The sequence below is a fragment of the Acanthopagrus latus genome, chromosome 9, assembly GCF_904848185.1.
Source record: "Acanthopagrus latus isolate v.2019 chromosome 9, fAcaLat1.1, whole genome shotgun sequence".
Taxonomy (NCBI): domain Eukaryota; kingdom Metazoa; phylum Chordata; class Actinopteri; order Spariformes; family Sparidae; genus Acanthopagrus; species Acanthopagrus latus.
Genome location: NC_051047.1, coordinates 9,739,905 through 9,758,247, shown reverse-complemented (window position 1 = coordinate 9,758,247; position 18,343 = coordinate 9,739,905). Strand labels below are relative to the sequence as shown.

At 42.8% G+C, this 18,343-nt stretch overlaps 1 protein-coding gene across 6 annotated transcripts in view; it reads right to left on the bottom strand.

The window, feature by feature from the left end:
• Positions 1 to 567: 567 nt before the first annotated feature.
• Positions 568 to 18,343, bottom strand: part of LOC119026503 (target of Nesh-SH3) — a 32,598-nt gene continuing 14,822 nt past the window's right edge. For 3 of the 6 annotated variants that reach the window (XM_037110947.1, XM_037110948.1, XM_037110949.1), the window contains 14 exons: positions 15,133 to 17,076; positions 14,663 to 14,740; positions 14,072 to 14,260; positions 13,198 to 13,263; positions 10,483 to 10,545; positions 8,371 to 8,493; positions 7,906 to 7,995; positions 7,568 to 7,777; positions 6,516 to 6,621; positions 3,560 to 3,639; positions 2,921 to 2,950; positions 2,652 to 2,810; positions 1,988 to 2,110; positions 568 to 1,845 (listed from right to left, as the gene is read on the bottom strand). In XM_037110947.1, coding sequence (XP_036966842.1) covers positions 1,730 to 1,845; positions 1,988 to 2,110; positions 2,652 to 2,810; positions 2,921 to 2,950; positions 3,560 to 3,639; positions 6,516 to 6,621; positions 7,568 to 7,777; positions 7,906 to 7,995; positions 8,371 to 8,493; positions 10,483 to 10,545; positions 13,198 to 13,263; positions 14,072 to 14,260; positions 14,663 to 14,740; positions 15,133 to 17,076 — 3,377 coding nt within the window. In that variant the 3' untranslated portion in view covers positions 568 to 1,729. The remainder of the gene's footprint in view (positions 1,846 to 1,987; positions 2,111 to 2,651; positions 2,811 to 2,920; positions 2,951 to 3,559; positions 3,640 to 6,515; positions 6,622 to 7,567; positions 7,778 to 7,905; positions 7,996 to 8,370; positions 8,494 to 10,482; positions 10,546 to 13,197; positions 13,264 to 14,071; positions 14,261 to 14,662; positions 14,741 to 15,132; positions 17,077 to 18,343) is intronic. The other 3 variants (XM_037110950.1, XM_037110952.1, XM_037110953.1) reach the window with 2 other exon arrangements.

Sequence of the window (18,343 nt, the reverse complement as noted above, 5' to 3'; positions counted from 1 at the left end):
CTTCACCTGTTCTGTGCCAAATTGAAATCCATCCTTTTTGATGCATTTGTCCATTTTGGACGGGGTGTGATGTTGGTACAGTTGGCAGAATATTAGGAATGTCTTAAATCAGGTTAATGTCTAATTCCATATCATGCCCGCAACCCTGTGTTTTATCCAGTTTGTTTCTTAAATGTAGTGCTTTTATCCATCTTGATTGTTTAGTGAGTCAGTGAGTTTTGGAGGTATCGGCCGTAGAGATATCTGCCTTCAGTCAAATGGATGGCATCTAGCTAGTGTGTACGCCAAGTATGAGGCTACCAGCAGCAACCAGTAATATGATATATAGGACGACTAAAGTTCACTACTGAATATGTAAGATTTCTTTTTTCTGTAATTAAACAAAATATGTGTTATTGACCTTAACAGATGCTTATAGAGTGATTTTGCAGGCAGAACTGAGCTAGCCATTTCCCCCGTTCACAGTATTTGTGCTGGGCTAAATCAGTCAGAATCCTAAGGACAAGAGATCCCCCAACAAGGTTGAACCATTAACACAAAAAAGCATAGAATCAAATAGAAAATGAATGTCAGTCAATATAAAAACAAGATTTATTGCTGAAAACATACACGGTGCATCAAAACGGCAGTCATGACACAACTTGTGACTTCTCTCCTGTTATTTATAGCTTTATGTACACTTCAATTTTAACACAATCACATAAATTATTGGTAACACTTTAGAATAACCATCAATAGATAGTAAATGTATTGTTAATTAAACTTAAGATATCAGTTAATGAAATACTTAATCCATTTATTCAATCATTTAATATGAAGTTACAACTTATGTTCATAAACCTTTGTATTTGGTAAGTAAATGATTTATGAAGTCTTTCACTGTTTGCTAATTACTAAATAACAATGTTTAATTAACTATACATTTCCCATTTAATAATGTTGGTTATTGTATAGTTTTACCAAATTATGTAGTTTGCTTATGTCATTTTCAAGCATCACAAATACGTAAATCTCTTGTTTCCACTGGACTCAAGCTGTCTAACAATAGAGCAACAATTTAGCTGAGGCTGATTTGATGTTTTATTTGACGTATATGAAACTATATGATCCCTGGAATACAAATTGTACTTCACACAATATACATATATGAACAAAAGTTTAATACTGTGCAAACTGCAACTGCTAATAATCCCTTAGGGCCAGCAGAAGGTCAATTCTGCATGTCTATGTGTAACATACTCTAAATGTACAGTGAAAGTCTGATTGGCACTTTTCTGTACACGTGTGTGCTCACTGACACGCAAGTACTGGAAACAGTTTTCACTTTCTTATGTCAAAAGCCCAGAGCGTACAGAATATTCAGCAACGATCCCCCCATAAATAATATCATACAAGTCATTACACTGTGGGAGCCAGCTTCCCAACATTTTCTCTGTGATTACTGTATATTCAATATTTCGGTTCACTTCAGCTCCTGCATTCTTCATGTGCTGTGACATTTTTTTTCGATACATACAGAAGTCAAGACCAATGTTACAAATGCACTCAATAGAGGTCGATGACACCTAAAAGTCCTGTACAGGTTCATACCTGGGAGGGAAGGCAGAACTTGCCTAAAGTGTCCCGGGTAACATGAAAGAAAGGCCCACCTCCCGTCAGGCCAAATCGGGCGTCTTCATCTCGCTCACCACCGAGGAAGTCATCCTTCCTGGATCAGCCTCCTGGGGTCTTACCACTTCCCAGGTATGGGGGTGCCGCACTCGTACCAGCCAACGTAAGTAACATGTGACTTCCCTCCAATCTCCCCGAAGTGGACAGGTTCCTGCCTCAATGCTCTAAAGAACCCTGGTACAGAGATAGAGGAGGGTTAAAACTAAAGTAAATGTTTGGTGTATGGTAAGAAACCTTTGATTAATACATGTGTTGCATCTACATTTCTTGCCCAAATTTAACTGTGTAATACTGAAATAATTGACAAACAGCTAACCTAGCCTGCTGGGTAGCTGGTCAGCAGACATCTGGCTGCCGGTGCGTCCATCCAGGAAGGAGTCCACAAACTGACAGTGGTCCTCACCGTGTCCCGTCTGATCGCCGATGTTGTAGAACTTACCTACAGAGAGGACAGAGGGAGTATGTTTCTGTCTATGAAAATTAATCTGATCACAACCTCAATCTTCAGTCTCAGTAATATTGATATTGAATTGAAGCGATCACAAAAATCATCAAATCAGTCGTCTTGTGTTAAAAAGACCAACGTGTTATGTTTCCCTCAAGGTAACTAGAAGGTTTGAAATGTGTTTTATGTGGTTGTGGGTTGATTTAACTTCATCGCTGCCAATGATAGTTACGGTTCTGGAGTTGTGTCGGTGTGTGTGTGTTTGTGTTTTCTTGTTTGCCCTCAGGTCCCATCAGGTTTTTTACAAAGTGATCTAATCTTTAAAGTTCGCATTAGTCCATTCTTCAACTTAAATGAAGAAGTGTGTGTTCCTCTCTCAGGCCAATTTGAACCCCTACTTAATAATAATGCAAAAAAAAGTCACTGTTCCCCAACTAAAACAAGGGAAGCTCACACAGAGATGCAGTGTGGCAGTGTAGGTCCTTAGGTGCCCCTAAGCAGCAGAGCTGAATTCACTGTTTGGGACTGTAATTACCATTGAGGGAGTCACTCAAGTAGATCTTGTATCTCAGAGAGTTGCAGAGCTGGATGCCCACAAACTTCCTGTACCAAGTTCTCTTCACAAACTGCTTTCCATTGCACTCAGAGTAGGCATCGGATTTAAATGGGAACTGGGTCCAGATGGCATCTTTGCCTGTGGGGAATTCATTAGAGGCAAAAACTTTAAAAAAAAAAAAAAAAAAAAAAAGACTGAACGTAATTTAGCTGGAAGACAGTGATCAGGAGAGAAAAAATGATAGTCACCTGACACATATTCGCTCACTCGTGGATCCGCTACACATGGAGAATATTTCAGTGAGTAACATCATCAAAACAGCTTCATATCAAAGTCATGGGACATCTTGAAACATTGTGCTAGACAAAACGACACTTGTCTCAGAGCCCATTTGGCAGAGTATTTACAATGTCCAGCCCCAAAAGGCTTCGTCCTGATTGCGCAAGGGCAGGAGGCCAATTAAGCAAAGCATTCCCCTCTCAGTGTTGTCACTGTGAGTTTAAAAACATTTGATCAACTCGAGTTTGTACTTTATGATCAGTGTTAATTTTGCCGTGCTCAGAGCTCTCCGATCAGCAGGTGGATGATACGCCTCCGTTAGAAATGAGCCTCGGAGGGCATCTGGTGAGCCGTCAGGACCCTTGGGTCTTAATCAGTCAGACCCCGGTGTCATGTTGAAATCATTAGACTAATAACTGCCTAACAGCCCGCCTTCAGAGATTCAAAGTAATGCTAATCATTTCTTGCTAATTAGCAACATGTACAGCACAGTTGCATCAACATGCAACTAATTAGTCTATTATATTGGGGCAAACTCATCAGGGTTTATCAGTAATGTCCTCTGGTATGCACTGTGCGGATTAGATTAGAAGGATTGTAAAACTTGCCTGACTCTGTGCTGAAAGACACAGGATCACTGGAGGGTCCCGTTCCCAGCTCATTCTTTGGTGTTACTTTGAATTCATAACTGAAATAAAACAGAAAAAGGGGATTAAAGGCACGGTCCAAACTCTCAATCTAAATTCCTCCAAACTCCAGAGTTGGGAAGCCTAATATTTTCGTGCCTTTGATGGCTAAGTATGGGTCACACAAACACACACAAGCGCACACACACACACACACAGAGCTGATGGTTATTCCACGTGTTTCGTTCAGATGTCCTGGCAGTGGTCGGGCCAGCAGACCCAGCCCAGGGGAGGGTTCTGGTGAGTTCTGAGACTCCAGATGCTGAAATCTAATTAAAAACTCAGTGACCCTCTCCACCCAGGTTTCCTCAGCTATTCTGTCATTTTGGCCATTTTGTGTGAGCAAAACCAACCATAATCATGGGGTTGTGGGATTACAAGAATCTGACGATGCCTAGACAAAGCACACTAATAGCTTTTCAGTGCCATTTAATACGGCTCTCTTGATGAGATCCACAAAGAACCGTACTAACGTAATCAGAGAGTAGATCAAGCATACAGTAATAGTTAAGGTGCCCCTGGGTTTTCTTGTAAACAACCACTTAATCAATCCATAAATAAATCTTTATTTGTATAGCGCCAAATCATAACAAAAGTCTTATCGTGACACTTTCCAAATCTTCATCATACTCCTTGATTAATCCATTTACAGAGATCCAACATTTCCCCCATGACAAGGCACTTGGCAACAGTGGCGAGATAAAAAAAAAAAAAAAAAAAGTGGCCTTTTATGGGCAGAAAGCTCAGGGCAGAACCAGACACAATGATGGGCCGCCATCTGCAGAGATCAGTTGGGCTGAGCGAGAGACGGAGAGAGCGAGAGAGAGACAGAGAGAGAGAGAGAGAGAGAGAGGGAGGGAGGAGGGTGGTAATATAAATGCGGGTAATGTTAACATTGGCATCCTGTGTATCCTTGAGGTCTATAAAACACAATAGATTCATTTCAGTCTTTGTAAAAAGTCCAAAAAACTAAGATTTTTCCATTGAAAGCTGCATTGTTTACATCGGCGTACGCCAGCAAAAAGTCCTCCTGTTCACTGTCTTTGCTGGCACGTTACCACACATGGAACAGAGTGCAAATAATAGAAAAGTAACACACACCAAGATCTGCAATGAACTGCTGATCACTGGGGAAAAAAAGAAGAAAAAAAGATGTTGCACACTCTGGCTCTGTACACACTAGTATTTTTAATTGACATTTCGTCCCTCAGGCCTTCTTCAAGATTAATCTTGATGCTGCAGGCTGAAAACAAGAAGAAAACATGCACGTGCAGCACACTGATCTACTTTTCAGTGGAACGGTGTAACACCATTGGCAGGAATATGTACCTGACACCTCCATGTACTGCACACAGTACTCTCATAGAAAAAATGCTCCAAAGTTTTAAGCAAATGGTTTTACGTGGGCAAATTTAAAGTGACGTAAGCCTGCCATCATTTTTAGTGTGCTCATACCGCGACAAATTGTCAAAATTCACTAAGAGGCTCTGGCCAACATCCCAATTCAGATTTACCTAAATAGCTATTCTGGCAGATTATTAGGTGACATGGATGCCAGAAATTACTCCCCTTGATTTTATATTTGATTCCACAAATCAGCTGACTGGAAGTGATTCAGCTCTTCCTGAACTATGTGTCTGCTACAGCTGCAGCAGCTCTCCACAGCTGTCCCAGCTTTGATCCTCCACCGATTTAAGCACAAAGTCTACAGCCTCTCTTCTTCTACTGCTGCGTGGGCACATACCAAAGCTCATCCAGAGAGCTGCAACAGGTTTCAGGGCGCCATCAGCAGGGAGACAGTGAGCGATTACTTGCGACCCAGAAATCACAAAAGAAAGACGCACCAGGACTGTGGAATTCGCCAGGTAGATACATCAGCATCGATAAATTGTTCCCACGAGGAGTAGCGATGAGGCGTGCAGAAGGCTAACTTCACTGACATTTGTAGCCCCAACCTGCTCAACTAGGTGTCATTTTTAGATCTACAGATATAAAACATGTTCATGTTATTTTTGACATTTGGGTTTTAGAGCTCAGCAGGACAAAGGTGATCAAGAGCATGCTAGGGTTACAGTTTATTGCATTTGGGGTCTTCTAGCTTAGTAGATATGTCATGGGAGTCCTTCACCGTGCTGACCGCCACTCTGAAAACCCTGTTTGTTTGTCTCTCCCTCCATTGTTTCTCCTCCGTGTCCTCTCTTTCTACGCAGGCTTCTCTGTGCTCAACCATCGGCCGTCTGGAGACCTTTCTATCATCCCTGGCTGTCGGTGCGTCAGTCACTCCAGATGTTTTGGATCAGGATCTTCGTCCTCCGGGAGCCCAGCCTCTCCTCTTCTCCCTCTTTGTAGCTCATGTGCATGACTTCCTTGTCTCGCTCTCTCTCTCTCTCTCTCTCTCTCTCTCTCTCTCTCTCTCTCTCTCTCTCTCTCTCTCTCTCCCTCCATGTGTTTGTTTCTCCTCTCCGTGAGAACAGTGTTTGAGATTTGCTCATGTATTTATGTGATCAGTCTTCTTCCAGGTTCCAGCGTGGAGAGCGGTTTGTGTGGCTTCGGGCTGTTTTGGAAACACCTGAAGAGGCGCCACATCCTTCATATATATTTACAATCCATGTCTAATTTTTGTCATCCTGATTGCCCATACTATAACTGGTCTGTTCTGTTCACACAACATCGAGGTATGTCTGTCCATCTGTTGTTCATCCTGACATTTCCTCCATGATTCATGCAGTGAAAGGGTTGTTTTTGCATCCTCATCTGAATTGATATTTGGCAACACAAAAAAACCATTGACTTGACTACACACAGTAAGAGTGAAAGGCTAAAGGAAAACAATGGCAGCGTATCCCTTTTTCCATGAAATAAGTCATGAGTCACACACCTGCTCTCCGGTTTGAGATTCTCCACAGCCGTGTGCGTCTGGTTGGTTGTCAGTATGGACACCTCTCGTCCATTCGGTCCTTTCTCTGTGGATACGACTTCATACTCTGAAAAAAAGGAGCTAAAAATCAATGTCATTTATATAACACACACTTTATATTTCAACTTTTTTGATGACAGAGATGGCAGCTTATTCTAATAATGGTATAAAGGGTTTACATGTTAACATTACTAGAACTTTTTTTCTAAAACAGTTATAAATTGAAGGGGTTTTCTTGATTAATAAAAGCTATAGGCAGAAAAGACAGTGAAACTCTAAACTAAAACGTCACCAGGATAAAATGTTGTCAGTGGACTATTCTGCAAACCACGATATGTTCATATTTAAGCATATTAAGCATGACACCATCTCCAACCATGTTTGTGGTGACCAAAACATGTACTTTTGCTTCTTCATCATCTTCTCCAAACCAAGTGGTCTCCCTCTCTCTCTCTTTTGTTGTGTACTGGCAATATGCAAATAAAGATTGATTGACTGATTGGTTTGAGGGGTTGGTCGGTTGGTTGGTTGGTTGGTTTGTTGGTTGATGTGCCTAGACCTAACCACACAATCTACAAGTGTTTCCACAACATAAAATAGAAAATTGGACCTAATGTTAATTGGCAACATAAAGAAATGTTAAGGTTAGACATACACATGGTTTGCAGTAACGTACAGTGCCAACTTTTATTCTGCCGTCTGGGTAAAACCAAAAGGGGTAGGGCAACCCTAGAAAGCAAACACACCAGACACTGTCAGTATACACCAGCCAGTGACAAGTGTTAATGGATTAACATTGATCACTTCGACAAATTGTTGTGGTCTGCTGGGAAACTTTGGGCCCTGGCATTCACGTTGATTCCCACTAAACACGAATCACTCACCCACATACAACTCTTTATCAAGCATGGCTTGTAAGAGAGCAGTTTCTGTACAACATCTGTACAACATGCTGTCATGAATGAACTGCCAATCACCCTGGTGCAAACCATAACCTGGAACGACAACCGTACCTCTGGTTTCGTTGTCAGATTTCTGCCAGTCAAGAATGACAAACGACGGGCAGCCCTCCACAGTGACCACGGTGAGGTTCGACGGAGGTATGCGGGGAGGACCAGTCACATTCTGATCACTGCCCTCCTCATCAGGGAAGTAAGCGAGGGATGAGGTGATGGAGCACGGCTCATCAGGCTTCTTATCAGTCTTGTAGATCACATGGGGGGCTACAGATGTACAATGAAAACAGCACCTTTATTCATATCAGACTTTAACTTCTTTGTATTCGTTCAGTAGAACTGAGTCTTGTTGCTAGAGAGATGATGATTTCAATGATGACGCATTTGAGTCTTACCTGTAAAGCGCTTCTTGCCCATGATGTCAACCTCTGACGTAGGCAAGGGCCTGAATATGGAGGAGTTTTCATTTATGTCAAATCGGCTGCCTGAGAGGGGAACAGGACAGAGGAGTCGGGGTTAGCTGGATGTGCCAGCAGGCTCTGGCAGCTCTCTCTGTCCTCACTTTTACAGCTCTGGCCCTGGGAAGCAACCAGCCAGCTCAGCACCTGCTCTAGCCTGCACTCCGGCTCTTTGTTTGCCTCTTAATATTGAGAAACATTCTGCTTTTCTTTATTTTTCTTGCTATTTCACACACCTGCAAACTGCATTAGAAATATCTCCTGATGATTATCACATGGATGCATCAACTCAAAGACAAACGAATCTTATCGCCTATTTTTATCCTTTTCAAGAATTTAAAACTAATGATAATGAGTCATAACTTTCCTCCCAAGACGCATGAAAAGTTGTGTCACTCGTACTGTTTACTGCGGAGGCGGGGGTGGTCGTCTGCTGCCGGCGCTCTTGCTTGGGCTTGGCTGTGACCAGAGCGAATGGCTTCAAGATGGACTCCTTGTCTCCTTGTTTCAGGTCCATGGGTTTATCTGAGGACACAGAGCAGGAGGAGGAGGAAGAGGAAAAAAAATCAGTTCTTCACCCTCATCATCTGACTCACAGTTGTGATCCATCTGCTTTGGCCATCCTCACTGAGCAAGTCAGTGGCCTTTTCCTGGCTGACTGGAAGATCAGAGATTGCTTGTTCAGAAAGATCTCTAGTGCTCTTCGAGGGGGAAAAAGGTCTGCCAGAAAACGACTGCTGAGACCGAGGATGCCCAGATGCTCCGAACCATGCACTTCACACATGCGCGCGCACACACACACACACACACACTGGCTTTGTGCACATGTAAAGAGAGAAGGATGAGAGATAGAAACAGAGAGAACAGCGTGAGAGGGTCCAGAAAAACAGCCTCAACAGCAAGACCACTGAGATGAGCTGTTATGTTTAGATGAATGCTCTTTTGTTCATGATTAATCACTCTGTAATTCATTCATGCTTTTTTTTTTTTTTTTTTTTTTTTTTTTTGGAGTTGTAAGCACTTTTTTGTTTGCAGAAGATAAGACAGTGGTTCTCAAACAGTGATGGACATCATAGAATTACTGCAGCCAAAACTTGACCCTGTGGAAAAATTCAAAGCGGAACTGAAATTGAACAAGTCGTCTTCATGTGGGACCAATAAACAATGTGCACAAATGCTTTCATGCCAGTAAGGCCGCAATTGAGAGTAGCACGCTTCATTCAGGAAATAAAAAATACTTTATACTAATACTAATATAATCCATATGGCCATATTTTTTTGACAGGAAAGGAAATGAAAACGCATGATGATAGAAAAAAAGTGCATTTTGTTTCAGGGTCAATGCAGCAAACAGGCCTTGTGTCCTTTGTGTCTTCAAACTCTGGATGGACTCAAATTTTGCAAGAAAGAAAATGCATTTTTGATAATCCTTAACATTATTACATTACAATAACTGCTTTTCCTGTAAGGATATGTGAAAGGCAGGATAAGGTTTCGTTCGGTTTACAGAGGGAAGGGAACGTTTGAGAACCACTGGCTTAAAAAGCAGTTTATGTCCAGCCATCGGGCCTAGTGTGTGCACAATGCTGCAATCCATCCATACCTACGTCTCAGATTGAAACAATAACCTCCAACACGAAAAAGCTAAGAAAACAGAAATTCATATTGGAATTCCAAGTTGGAAATATGGGCAAATCCAGTAAGTCCAAACTGGCCAACATAAATATATGTGACATCACAGCATCATGGTGGTGCACAACAACAAGAGTTAACTTTCATCAATATTAATCTCTGCCACAGAGGGTATGTTTAAAGCCCTGTCTGTTTGTTGGTCGGTTTGTCAGCTGGGTACCACGAAAACTTACAGTAGACACTGGATGGGTCTCAGCCCAGAATAGACCCCATTAACTTTTGGTGCAGATCCAGGATTTGCTTTCTCACTTTCTTTAACATTGTCAGATAAAGGGTTTTTCAACATTTTTGTTAATTTCGCAGGCAATGGATATTCATATAAAAAACCCAGTGTATTTAGTTGGCTGGTATCTATGAGTGAGAACAATCATGAGAACTTAAATTATGTTCAAGCCTCATGCAGGGCTGTCAAGTTTGATATTGAATTAGGCTCAATTGAATAAAAGGCGATTGTTGGGCTTTGTTAGAAGCCATTCTACTTACTTTATGTAGCGTTTGTGCTGTGAAATGTGTTGTATCAGTGCTGTAGTCGCCATTTCTATATTCATTTTTGATTCAGTTGATTTGCACTTGATGGAGGCCTGTGTGTGCATGCATTAGCCTACGCCTCTCATCTCTTTAAAAGTTTGCTTCACAGTTTAATCAGCTGCTGTATTGTTGGGTTGGTCCTCAGTAGGTCCTCAGAGCTGATGCATAGGGACGCATTTAGATTGGAAAACCAACTTGGAACTCTGGAAATTTCAACTTGTAATGAACTGCAGCATTGTTAGAGAATGCCTAAGGTGCAGCAGTGTCCAGTGCAGCCATCACCCGTGCCCTCACCATGGTCAGTAGGTTTCCCCACCAGGTTGGGTCTCTTGTTGACAGGAATAGAGGGACGCAGAACTGCAGGGAATTATGGGAAACAAGAGTCCATTTCAGATTGAGAATCACATAGAAACAGAACAGGTGGTCGGCACTGAAGAAGAGATACAAAACTGAAAAAACAATGTTGTTGGTTATTTTTTTTTATATAGTGCAACAATGATGAAAGACTGTAAAGTTTGAAGGAGGGAGACATTTTGCAGGGCAGATGACTGCAGTAAAACTGTGAGCTGAAAAATGAGTACACAAAACAAAGGCACAACACAAACAACAATAAAGCACTTTAAAAGCCAAGCAGATTGCATGAGAGTTGCTTATAAGTGACTTTGTGAAGTGCTGCCTCACAGCACTGCCATGGTCTATGACTAATGAAAACCATGTCACCAGTTTAATCACCATGAAACTATAAACTGGTGCTTTAAACACTCACCCTAAATCCCCAGAAGAATAACTGAGGAATTTAACAATCCTTAGTGAATCCTAAACAGGAGAGTACAGCAGCAGGTCCAGTAATGTTTTCGGTATGATTTTCGCTCCACTCTATGAAAAATTATTTTGGATCTGATGCTGACCACCAGAATTTTCCACAGCATTTCTGTCCCGTAATGAAAACAATAAAATAATAAAGATTAAGCCAAGCTGTGAGACGACGAGCAGATCGGTTTCCCTCTCAATTGCTTTAATGAAGACAAGGAATTAAATGGCTTTTGAAAAGTTTGGTGAGTAATCACAAAGAAGAGCATGGCTTTGTAATGAAAACACTCTCGCGGCAACTCAGATTTCTCAAGGCGAGGGCTCTGCCATGATTTAATGTTGTTTAGAAAGAAAACATAATCTTTCTAAATCGTTGTTGTGATATCTTAGAGGAGGTGGAGAAGCTCTGGGAGGCTTGACACATGAAGTTTCCTTTTAACGTTACATATCTGAGTTCCTTCGGTGTAATTCATTTTAACTGTTGTGATTCATTTCCAGAGCATCCACTCCCTTCGCCAGTTCTCATTTCCTTATCTCAGAGATTCATTAAGGGTCATTCAGCTGACGAGATTCTGTGAAAGTCCAACTCTTGAGGCCAAAACACCTCAAAAACATTTCTCTTGGATCCCTTTCCTCTCTGGAGCTGACCTTTCGCCTGGTCAGCATAAATCAGTGATCTTCTGAGAGAAAAGAGTTCAAGCTATCAGAACAAACTGACACAACATCTGCCAACACTGAGAATTGCACTGAGTCACACATGGTATAACTGACAGCTAATAGCAAACATATGCCCATACGTAAAGTCACACAATATGATGAGGCAGTAATCTAAATGCCAGTCTCAAAATATACAAATAAAAAAGACAGGGGGACGTGATGAGAAGGACTAACAGTTCAAGAGAGTGATGTCGTGATTAATTGGGTAGAATGTATATAGTAAGACTTGGTTGGTGTTCTATGGTTTCTACAGCGAGTGTGTTTTGTTTTGCGGCACAATAAACTCCTCAGACAGAAGGCTCAGTCTCTGATTCACCAAAAACTTCTGTGATATTAAACCACAGTAGTGGTGCGAGCGCTGGTTTCTTTCAGAGAACCCCCTCTTTGGGGCAAGAACGATAAAATACATGCAATCAAAGCACTAAGTTTTACCTCGGTCCAGAAAAATGTTCCCACTGAGATACATACCAGTGTCTTGCATCACTTGTGCTGTTACAACACGCACTCCGATTTCATGTATGGAGGCTGTCCATCAAACACCTGCACCCTAACCCTTGAAACATATTCAAGTTGAAATGCAAAAGTGAAACTGTGCGCTGAAACAGTTGAGGACGCACTCTAATTCACAACAAAAGTGAATTCTGCATCAGCTAGCAAAATGCTATTTGGAAGAAGTGCCAATTATGTACTTTGTTGCATGCCTTTCCCTTCACAAGGAAAGAAGCTGATTTCCATGTATAGGTTATGTCTTTTTAGCGATGTACAGGAAATCATAAGGAGGATGGTATGGTTTGGTGTGGTGTGTTGTGATGGGTGCGTGCAGGGTGGCAAGCAAAAAGGACTGCTCTTGTCTGTAGAGTTGCTTCCAGAGAGCCTTGTGACTCCTTGAAGACCTCTGAAACCGTCAAAGTTTCCAGAAATAACACACACCAGCTGTGACATGGGACTGAAGCACAACCTCTCTCCACAACTCGGAACAACAAGGAGTGAGCGGAGCGTCACCATTAATACATGTGGTCCAGACGTGGTTTGCGTTACTACTTGAGATGGATTCAGTTTCTCTAATTAACTGAGCCTCCCTGGCAGAATGGAAACAGCGTGATTGACCAAAAAGAAGGGGCAAACCACACTCACCTTCCTCAACAAGCAGGCTAACACTACTCTCAAACTAATGCAAGTCAGTGCCTGATTACAGGTGCACATGTGCGGCAGAATAAATAATTTGTAGAGTAGAGGTAGATGCCAAAATTAGACCTGCATATGGCTTCAGTCTCAGTCACGTGTAAGCTACTGGGACTACATTTTGGACAACACAGACCACAACCAGACACATGACCTCACGCTGACAGACAAAATCGTAAAGCATGACAGGATTGTGACAAAAGCACAGATCAGTGTGGCTGTGTGGGACGGGACATAACAGTGCCTTTGAAGTTAGTGAGTTATGAACGCTGAAAGGCAGCATTCTTGGTTTGTCTTTACCAGGTTTCTCTTTGGACCATACCACAGGTTTAGGGAGAGCAATTCCCCTATGATGCGCCCCATCGGCTGTTGGAGGGAGAAAAAGGTCTGTTATAAAATGTTTTGTCTCAATGCATCAAACATAACAAATAAGACGAAAGTCATAAAGAAACTTTTGTCTTTCTTTCTCACTGTCCATTTTTGAACTTTTCTCACTGCTGAATGTCATGACAATAAAGCCAGAGACTTGTTTGTGTGTTCAGTCTGGTTTTACAGATGTTCTTTATAAACAAACGGAATTGCAATGACTTGAACAGATAAATTCTACCATTTGACATTTCTCACTCTTGATTCTGAAACTCTTCAGGGAGTGTGCGGGTGTTTTTGAGAAAAGAGGAGATACAGATAGAGAAAGAAAAAGAGAGACATGCTGTGGCGGCTGTGCTGTCTACACAGAGCTTGGCTTGGCATGGTTGGTGTAAAACGTGGTGTGTCCTGGCCAGTGCTGTGGCCAGACTTCCCACCCGTCCAGCATGAGGGACTGTAAATCATGTTAACGATCCTGACCCCAGAGACGCCACTGCTGCTCGTGGTAGAGCTGTGAAATACACACCGAGCACATGTGGCAGAGCGTGGAGAGCATATGGGCTGTACGATTAGGTGAAGAAGAATATCAAGCCAGAGAAAGAGAAAGGTACAAGCACTGAAATGGCTATAGATTTCATTTAAAAAAACACAGATCGTGTTCTAAACCAAGAACCATGGGTTTGTTTGCCTTCTTCTGTAGATGCACAGCTGCAGATATAAATGTGAGATAGCACTGACAGGAGAGGATAATCTGAGGTAGCTACTTGGGAAGAGACAATGAAAAGAAGGGTAGTGAGTACGCCATTACCCCCAGGTGTGCTGGAGCTTAGAGAGGTGGTGAATGTCTTGGATGGAGGAAATGGTTGGACACTATTACGAGTGGAATGAGGAGGAACCCGGGGGCGAGACAGCGTAGTGTTCCTTCCTGCTGGAGTAACTGATGAGCTAATGGGAGAACGGGGAACTTCGGCAACAGATGATCTGAGGACGCCAGTACCTAGATGAGCAAAAAGGCCATTAGGGAGGTTCGGAATGATCCACTTCTGAGCTTGACAGCTTTACCTACATGGAATAAATAATGGAGCACATCAGTGAAAAAGACAGGACAACGAATGAAAGACAGGCAGAGAGGCATGAATGAGATTGAAAGCTAGACAGACTGCTCAAGTTGTGAATGGGCAATGGTGAGGTGAGTGTGCTGGGCTGAAAATGGAGGCACACATCTGACGCATGGAGGCAGGACTAATGATGGGGTGGGGTTGTGTAGGGTAGTAGATGGAGATGGAGATGGGAAGCAGTGATATCATCCAATGGTTTGACATAGGACTGAAAGCATTGGGTTCCACGTGACTTGACGAAAGCAGAGATGGTAATGGGACAAACTTTTCATGTTGTTTACCCTGATCGTATCTACCAGACTTCTCTGTAGCCAGGACAGGAAGTGGTAGAGGCTTGCCCTCTTCTGGTGGACTAGGAGCTGTATGAAAGAAAACTCACTATTTATCTAAGATAATATGTATATAAATATATATATGACTTTTAAAGGGGCAACCCTTATTTCTTAAAACACAACGTATTACTTTTAAGTCATTAGAGCCTGCAGGGTATTGTGAAAAGGAAACAAGCTGATAACATTTCATCCTGGCTTGCAAAAGAGATTAAATGTTTAAAATCCAATGCAAGGACAGATTTTTAGCGATTTATTTATAGCAAATCTATTTACCTGACTCTGATAATGAAGATAAATAAACTCAATTTAAACACTTAGCTAATTATTTTCAATTAATATGCCCCTTTAAAAGGTTGTCTGAGATAAGGTCTTAATATTTGATGGTATGGACTGCTGATGGCAAAAAGTAGGGTCTTTACCCGTAGGGACAGCCTGCCTTGGGGTGACCTTGGTGGGTTCAGGGTAGGTCCTGGTCTGAGAATCAAACTGAAGTGTTCGAGGCTGTGGTTGGGGCCTAGATGCAGGGTGTGGCTTGGGTAGATGTTCAAGTTGGGACTTAGTTTCATTCCTTGGTGGCAGGGGGGTGGGTTGAGAATTAATGACAGGTTTGGTGTGGGTTCTTGTTTGAGGTTGCTGTTTGGATCCTTGCTGAATCTGTATGTGAGGTTGTTGGTGGTAGTTTGTTTTGGGCTTTGGTTGCTTTTTTGGTTGAGATGGTGGGTGAGGCTTTGATTGGCTTTTTGTTTTAGGCTGTGCTTTTTGCTTGGGTTGGCTCTGGGGTTGAGATTCTTTTTTTGGTTTGGATTGGCTCTTGGGTTGAGGTTGTGTGTTAGGCTTTGTTTGGATAAAGGGTGTCTTTGGTTTAGTTGTTGGTTGGACCAGAGACTGCTGCTTGGTGGTAAGTTGAGGCTCTAGGGGGATTTTCTGTGGAGGTTGGGTTTGTGACTGTGTTGTAGATTGAGGTTGGGGCTGGATATCATTCTTTGGGCGTGCTTGTTGGGTCAGAGCTATGCGCTGGAATGTTGGTTGAGTTGTTTGACGGTATGCCACAGTTGTGAGCTTGGGAGTTGATTGAAGTTGACGCTGGGTCTGGTCGTTTAGATGCAATTGTGGTCGGGCCTGGTGTTTGGACTTGAGTGTTGGGTGAGATTGTGGTTCACCGTGGAGCTGGGTTGTGGTTTGAGGCTGTGATTTGGGATGTGACTTTGGCCGAGATTGTAACAGAAGTTGGGTCTGGAGTATGGGCTGGAATGTTGATTGGGCTCGAGGTTGCACATGAGGTATGGACAGGGATGTTGATTGGGGTTGGGGATGGTGTGAGATTTCAGATTGTGGTTGGGATTGGAGTATGGGCTTGAACGTTGGTTGGGTTTGGGGTTGGGATTGGGTTTGGAGTATACTCTTAATTGTTGGTTGGGCTTGGGCCTGGGGTTGGGGTTGGGGTTGGGTCTGGAGTATGGACTTCAGTGTTGGTTGGGCTTGGGGTTGGGTCTGGAGTCTGGGCTTCAATGTTGGTCTGGGTTGGGGTTGGGGTTGGGCCTGGAGTATGGACTTGAATGTTGGTTGGGCCTTGGATTGGTGGTGGGTCTGGAGTATAGGCTTGAGAGTTGGTTGGGCTTGGGGCTGGGGTAGGGGGTGGGTCTGGAGGATGGTTTTGAATGTTGGTTGGGCTTGGGGATGGGGTAGGGGCTGGGTCTGGACTATGGGCTTCAATGTTGGTCTGGGTTGGGGCCGAGGTTGGGTCTGAAGTATGGACTTGAATGTTGGTCGGGCTTTGGATTGGTGGTGGGTCTGGAGTATAGGCTTGAAAGTTGGTTGGGCTTTGGGCTGGGGTAGGGGGTGGGTCTGGAAGATGGGCTTGAATGTTGTGCGAGGTTGGGGTTGGGCCTGGAATATGGGCTGGGATGTTGGTTGTGGTTGGTTCTGGTGTATGGGCTGGGATGTTGCTTGTGGTTGGTTCTGGTGTATGGGCCGGGATGTTGCTTGTGGTTGGTTCTTGAGAATGGGCTGGGATGCTGGTTCAGGTTCTGGTTGAGGTTGAGGTTTATGTTTAGGTCGTGGTTGCGGTTGAGGCTGAGCCTTCACCTTGGGCTTAAGCTGAGGTTTTGGGGTTTGTGGATGTGGTTGTGGTAGCGGTCGATACTCTGGCCAGAGGAGGGGTTTTGGTTGAGGCTTTACATAAGGTTGGGACTGGGGCTTTTGTTGTGGTTGACTCAGAGGATGCACTCCATGTTTCTCCACATTTGTCTGAGGGACTTGTACAGACGCCATGGTGGCTGTAAAGTGTGGTGAAGGACGGAGCTTGGGGGCTAAGGTGACCTCCAGGAAAGGAAGCAAGACAGATCTGGAGAAGTTTCCTTTTCCTAGGTTGTGTGAGAGAGAGAAAATATGACCATGAACCCACAACTGTGCAGTAAATATGATTTCAAATATAATATTCTGCAGGTTATATTACAAAATAGAATAAAACAAAATGTCATATTATTGTCTAGAAAATTATGAAAGCAAGACAAAAAAGCAGTTAGGCAACAGCTGAAATTTAGATCAGCAGAAGTGCCAACAGCTACTGGGCTGAAAACTCACAGTGCTAATATTGGAAGCACAGGTTACACAATAAGTTTTACCTGGCACTAATCTGATAAAAGGGGTTCAATTTCAAAGGCAGACAGACCATATGTAGGTATTTGCAATGTAACAGCCGTGTTATTACAGACAGATTCAGCTACCAGGACCAGGATGCCTGAGCGACAGCCATCCAAATCCATTGGCTGTGACTTTGACACATGAGGGTTTAATAGCTGCTGATTGATGGCTTGCTGTGGGATTTTGACGGACCATTCTAAATTGATTGTTCAATCTGATCAGATGTTCACCTCGGTGAAAGAGAATGAGAAAGAAAAAGAGAAGAAGTTGGAAAATAGGATAGTGGGAGCAAAAGAAACAGCAGGGAGGCAAGGCAAATATTCCATGCCTGTCGTTCCTCAACTCAACTTCATGGCTATGTGATGTTTAAATCTCTCTGTTTTTTGGGTTGTTGGCTAATTCACTTGTAATATAACCAACCAAGAACAGGGATCACAAGACTGCTAAAATGATTCCTGGAAATGCCTCCTGTATATTAAAAAGAAATGGAAATTTGTCTTAATACAGTGGCTGGATCTTCTAAATCAATGCAGCCCGTGGCAGTGAATCCTTCGTGCTGCAAATACATGCTGCATTTGAAGGAGCCTTTGAAATTGAACAGATTTTTTTGGTCATATTCAGATGTAACCAGGCCTTGAACTGGGACATAGTATTTGTATTACGTCTAGCTTTGCTAAGCTTGAATGAGGATTTAGGTTACTTGCCAATATTATAAAGATACACATTGGAGAGAGAGGCACAGAGGGACAGGGTAAAACAAAAGAAATGGTTAAAGAAAAGAAGATCAAATGTCTGTTGAAGTTCCTGCTGGAGAAAGGGGAATGTCCGGTGCATGCAGTTTTGTCATGCAGACTTCACACCATCGCCTTTGCTGCATTGAAAAGCAAAAAGTTCAAAACAGTGATGAATAATCATACTGTAAATACTGAAAGATATGAAAAACAAATTCAAAAGAAGTGGTGAAAATGCACAACATATTATCTTAAG